This window comes from Notolepis coatsorum (genome assembly GCF_963971535.1).
Source record: "Notolepis coatsorum genome assembly, chromosome: 6".
Classification (NCBI taxonomy): Eukaryota; Metazoa; Chordata; class Actinopteri; order Aulopiformes; family Paralepididae; genus Notolepis; species Notolepis coatsorum.
Window position 1 is genome coordinate 49,587,333 of NC_140170.1, and position 6,044 is coordinate 49,593,376.

A 6,044-nucleotide genomic window follows, 5' to 3' on the forward strand; every position below is an offset into this window, starting at 1 on the left:
GACAACACGTCGCACGCATGTTCTTTGTTGCTGACGAGTTCGATGCCATTGAAGTCCGACAACTCTTGGAGGACCATGGACACGATGTGTATGATGATGTACATGAAGGACGTCGTCCGTGGAGGTAATCCATCATTATGAATTGAAAATAGGGAACCCCGATGTAAACAAGACGAAAGTCTTTCTCTGGTCTGCATCCCCTCAACAATTGTGTGTATTGAGCCGTACTGTATTGTACCCATCCTGCAATCAATAAGGTTTTCATTCATTCATTCATCTGCTGTAGCAGTACAAGTGTTATTTCAGTGATTTTGCAATTGAATAAAAGCGTTTAATCTAGTGTTGTGGTTGTACAAAGCATTTCCAGTAATAGGTAGATTCTACATCATGTAATACCACACCCCTCTTAAGAAATGGGGGCCAATCTTGCTCCACTTGATCAAGTGTAATACATATTAACTCCTACACATTTGCCCCCCTCCTAATATTGTTTTCCCTATCGACAAGTACAATCACGACACATTTCCTAAATGCACTTCACAGATCAATCAAATGGTGCATGCCATATACTTGTAAATACATTTCCAACAAGGTCCAAGCAAGGCTACTTAAAATGTCGCCAGTCCATTGTTGCCATTTGTATTAGCCTACACTGAGATAGTAGTAGTTAAAGTAAACATTATGCTGAAGTTGCCTTCTGTTCTAGATCGGTTCCCAAGATCAACTATTTCGTCGAAGAGGTGGTCCCACGCTATACCCCTTCAGACTTCAGAAGTCACTTCAGACTCTCCCGTGGGCACGTGGAGGTATGTATACAATCAGCAGACATTCTATGTTGGCTATTACAGTATTAAAGCCCATGCTGCTACACCATTGAATGGAAATCACTCCCCTTTGCTCTTTCCTCAACCATTCAGGAGCTGATGACTGCCATTGGCCCTGTGTACAACAACACACTGCACACAAAGTTGCCACTGAATCGCAGTGTGCTTGCATGTCTGTGGACTCTGTCGAATCAAGAGTCCTATAGGGGTGTTGCAGATCGATTCAACACCACAAAATCCACAGTGTGCAAACACCTGCACGACTTCTGTGCACTAGTGAATGCACACATGTCCCATCACATTTCCTGGCCCACAGGGGAAGCGCTACATTCCTCAGAGCTAGGATTCAGGGCAGCAGGATTCCCCAACACGGTCTGTGCCGTGGATGGCTGCCACATCCCCATGGTGAGGCCACACTGCGAGAACCCAGTGGTGTACCTGAATAGGAAAGGGTTCTATTCAGTCATACTCACTGGGTACTGTGACAGCCATCGGCGGTTCTGTCACGTTAGTGTGGGCGACCCTGGTAGCTGGCACGATGCGAGAGCATTTCGGGTGTCGGAGGTTGGCCGGCTGCTAGAAGCAGATCCCCAGTCCCTGGTGCCGGAGGGGATGCACATCATTGGGGACTCTGCGTACCCACTAATGCCCCAGCTCATGAAGCCCTACAGGGACAACGGGCATTTGACTGCTAGGCAGAGGCGGTATAACAAGAGGTTGAATACTGCTCGTGTGGTGATCGAGCATTCCTTCGGCATCCTCAAGAACAAGTTCAGGAGGCTTAGATGCTTGCATATGAGGGATACAGGACACATCAGCGCAGCAGTCTTTGCCTGTTGCATCCTGCACAATATATGCATAGAGCCCACTGACCAAGTTGAAGAGGATGTTGAGGTAGAAGCCGATCACGAGCCACCAGCAGTAGACCAGGACAGAGGTGCAAATCATCGTAGGGATCTAATCTGTCTCAGTTTGTAAACATCACCTCTGCCAATGACACACACTTGATTGTTCATTTAGCCCCCCCACCCTCCCCCTTTCTTTTTAGCCCCCCACCCTCCCCTTTTCTTTTTAGCCCCCCACCCTCCCCTTTTTTGTGAGCTGGTGGGCCATATCCCACAGGGTGATGTGATGCACATATTGAGTATTTGTCAACAGGCATGGATTACATGCATTGACTCTGTACAGTGTATTTCATCATCAAGACTCCTGCTGTGCCTCCGTGTGGCAGCTCATGGAAACTGGGAGATTTAAAAGCCAGGCTAAACCAGCAGGGGATCTCGGAGCATCAGTGGTCCCCAGAGGTACTGAGTCACGTCAAGGGGATGAATATGGCCAACCAACCACTGCCCCATTTGTTGTGAGACAACATTGTTAGTGCTAGAAACCTTGAATACATTCTGTTTAGAATTCCCTGGCTAGCAGGGAATAAAAGAAATGCTTTGACACAGACACTACAACTATAACGGTTTGTACTGAACCCAATATGCAGACATTTGATACAATCTGCTTTTTCAGATAGCAAGCCAGAGGTATGGGAAATCATTTAAAAGCAAATAAATGACTCATTCAAATGTTTGTGTTAATAACACCTTTATTGTGTTCCTCCATTGATGTAATTTGCAGCTACAACCCCACGAGCGCTCACTCCATGCCCCCCAGTGGCCATTCCACCTTCAGCCAACACTCCATGCCCCCCAGTGGCCATTCCACCTTCAGCCAACACTCCATGCCCCCCAGTGGCCATTCCACCTTCAGCCAACACTCCATGCCCCCCAGTGGCCATTCCACCTTCAGCCAACACTCCATGCCCCCCAGTGGCCATTCCACCTTCAGCCAACACTCCATGCCCCCCGGTGGCCATTCCACCTTCAGCCAACACTCCATGCCCCCCGGTGGCCATTCCACCTTCAGCCAACACTCCATGCCCTCTAGTAGCCAGGCCACCTTCAGTGCTCACCCAGTACCCTCCAGTGGCCCTGCAGGGGAAGGACAAGAGAGAGAGAGAGAGAGAGAGAGAGAGAGAGAGAGAGAGAGCATATCCAGGCAGGAACTGTGACAACCAAAACATTGCAAAAAAAGAAAATGAAACTCAAAAGTGGCATGCATGCATGAAATGTTAGTTATCTGGTGACTGTGATTGAAAAAAGAAACTCAAAAGTGGCATGCATGGATAAAGTGTTAGTTATCTGGTGACTGTGATTGAAAAAAGAAACTCAAAAGTGGCATGCATGGATGAAGTGTTAGTTACCTGGTGACTGTGGTGCCCGTGACAACAAGAGTGTTATAAGTGTCCTCTGCTGGCTGACCATTTCCTGGAGTGTATTAGTGAGTTGGGCGACACCGTGGTTGAGACTAGTTAAAAGTGTGTTATTGGTTTGGGCGAGAAGTAAGTGTTGTGTCTCAAATGCTCTCCTCCTTCTCTCCTTTGTCCTTCTCCGTCGGTCCTGATCGGGCATCGCCATGGACTCCAACGCCACCGTCCGCCTCTCCGCATGAGAATCGTACGTCTCAGCGAAACGCGGACGATTGATGCGCAGGACTTCCCTCCGACTTGCCGATCTGGGCAGGGCCGTGGTTCTGGGCAGGGCCGTGGAGGGACCAGGCTGCTCCTCGGGGACCTCTGGAGCACCAGGACCGGGCTGCTCCTCGGGGACCTCTGGAGCACCAGGACCGGGCTGCTCCTCGGGGACCTCTGGAGCACCAGGACCAGGCTGCTCCTCGGGGACCTCTGGAGCACCAGGACCGGGCTGCTCCTCGGGGACCTCTGGAGCACCAGGACCGGGCTGCTCCTCGGGGACCTCTGGAGCACCAGGACCGGGCTGCTCCTCGGGGACCTCTGGAGCACCAGGACCAGGCTGCTCCTCAGGGAAGCTGGGGAGTTGCTCAGAGGATGTGGCACTGGCACTCGAACCCCTCCTCATGGGGAATAGAGGGCTTGACACGATGGTGCCTGGTGGTGCCTTCCCGACCCCACAGGACCCAAATAAGTCATCCATTATCTGTGGAAGAGCACAGTTGTTAAGAAAAAGCTCCAACTGGAAAAGAAGCTACAACTGGAAATGCATTAACAAACTGCACATACTGTATAGTATTCCCAGGTTATGCTCCCCCCTCCTGTAGAGTGACTCCGGTCCTTAGCCCTCTTGTAGGTGATGAGCATGTTGCCCAGTTTCTTCCTCAGCTTCTCTATTGTCATGTTGTAGCCACGGCCCTTGAAGTCCTCCTCCAGCTTCTTGTAGAACGCTATCTTGTTCCGGTAGTAGAGGTGTTGGTGGGTCCTAGTCAGCTCCAGGAGCAGCATGATTGTGTTGCGTGTGAAGTCTGTAAAGACACAAGTGTTGACAAACAGATTTCCTTTGCTCTATTTAGGTTGTAATTTTGGTTAATGTACCTGGTTTGTACAGACCTGACTGTCGTGGAGATGCAGGTGTGAGGTGTGGAATGGCCACTGGAGGGCACTGGGTGGGGGCTGAGGGTGGCCTGGCCACTGGGTGGGGGCTGAGGGTGGCCTGGCCACTGGAGGGTACTGGGTGGAGGCTGAGGGTGGCCTGGCTACTGGAGGGTACTGGGTGGAGGCTGAGGGTGGCCTGGCTACTGGAGGGTACTGGGTGGAGGCTGAGGGTGGCCTGGCTACTGGAGGGTACTGGGTGGAGGCTGAGGGTGGCCTGGCTACTGGAGGGTACTGGGTGGAGGCTGAGGGTGGCCTGGCTACTGGAGGGTACTGGGTGGGGGCTGAGGGTGGCCTGGCTACTGGGGGGGTGTGGAGTGAGCACTGAAGGTGGCCTGGCTACTGGGGGGTGTGGAGTGAGCGCTCGTGGGGTTGCAGCTGCCAATGAAGCTGATTACATGAATGGAGAAACACAATAAAAGTTATTGATATAAACATTTGAATGAGTCATTTATTTGCTTTTGAATGATTTCCCATACCTCTGACTTCAGCCATCGTCTGAGCTGCATATCTTTGATCTGAAAAAGCAGATGTGTCAAATAACAAAGTCCCTTCCTACAGTAATAATTGTTACATGACATTTGATTTACACTTTACTTGTTTACTCAAGTTTCAAGTTTCTTTAATAGTTGTCATACAGAAGTACAGAATACTTTCATACAAAATGCTTCTTACTGTTACGCTCCAGAGACTGTGCTAGACAAGATAGAGTATCAAATAACATGGTATAGCATGTAATTTAGGAGAAGAAGTACTCACCATTCACTAGTTTCTCTGCCATGGCTGGGGTAACCATGAGGTTAAGCGATCCGAGAGAGTCCTTGAGTATCACAGCCTTTTTCATTTTTGTCCAAGAGGAAAGTTATCTCATTTGGTAGCTTTATATAGGTAAGCCCTAATGAGGTACCACACCTGCTTGATTGGATGTTTCTGAGTGGCACATGTGTATTAAATGATTGGGATTGAGTGGTTCTAAGGAGCCGGCACACATGTTGAGGTAACTATTCCGAATGGCCAATGTACATGTGGCCTGTCTATATCCATGCACCACTAATCCCACTTTAATGATCAGTTCAGTTAAATTCAGATATTTATTGTGGCACAATGGGAAACTTAGCTTGCAGCAAGGCACAATAAAGGTCAATACAGTGGACAGGAATGAGTGTCAGTTCATGTAATAATGGGAAGGAAATAATTAATAATTCTATTTATAAAGCACTTTTCATTGTGAAACAATCTCGGAGTGCTAATACAGAATGTAATGCATACAGAGGTAGATGTAAGATGATAATATGTATAATACTATGTCTCTGGTTCATTTATTTATTACTGTGGACATGGAATGTGTAATGTGTTATGTTTAGACCGGAACTGTACTGTAGTGTACCCATTCTGCAATCGGTTAATGAAGCTATCAATCAATCAATCAATCAAACATCTCATAACTCCCTGGCTGTCACGTGGCTTTTTCTTTGGCTTTTCTGAGCCAATAGGCGCTTTGCGCGACCGTAGCAAGTCGCTACCCAGCCGGGAGCAGCCGGCTGAGAGGTACTGTGGCGCCTCGCTCTAAAGGCTGCTTGTGGCTCGCTCCCGCGGGAGTTCCGCGCCTCGCCTCGCCAGATTTTCAGAGCAAATCGGACAACATTCTAACCGTCATGCAACGCGCTTGGCGAGGCAGTAGTCAAACCTGCGCAGATCTGCGTCCGCCTATCCCATCTTGAACAAGCCAGTGTGTGTATTTACCTGGAAGCACAGGGGCAAAGCAGCCT

The 6,044-nt window shown here is 49.2% G+C and overlaps 1 protein-coding gene across 1 annotated transcript; it reads left to right on the forward strand.

The window, feature by feature from the left end:
- LOC311230031 (uncharacterized protein) lies at positions 1–2,448 on the forward strand. The gene is made up of 3 exons (XM_084316171.1): positions 1–124; positions 707–806; positions 918–2,448. The coding sequence occupies exons 1-3, from the start codon at positions 18–20 to the stop codon at positions 1,800–1,802; spliced, it is 1,092 nt and encodes a 363-aa protein (XP_084172297.1). The 5' UTR covers positions 1–17; the 3' UTR covers positions 1,803–2,448.
- Positions 2,449–6,044: the final 3,596 nt, after the last annotated feature.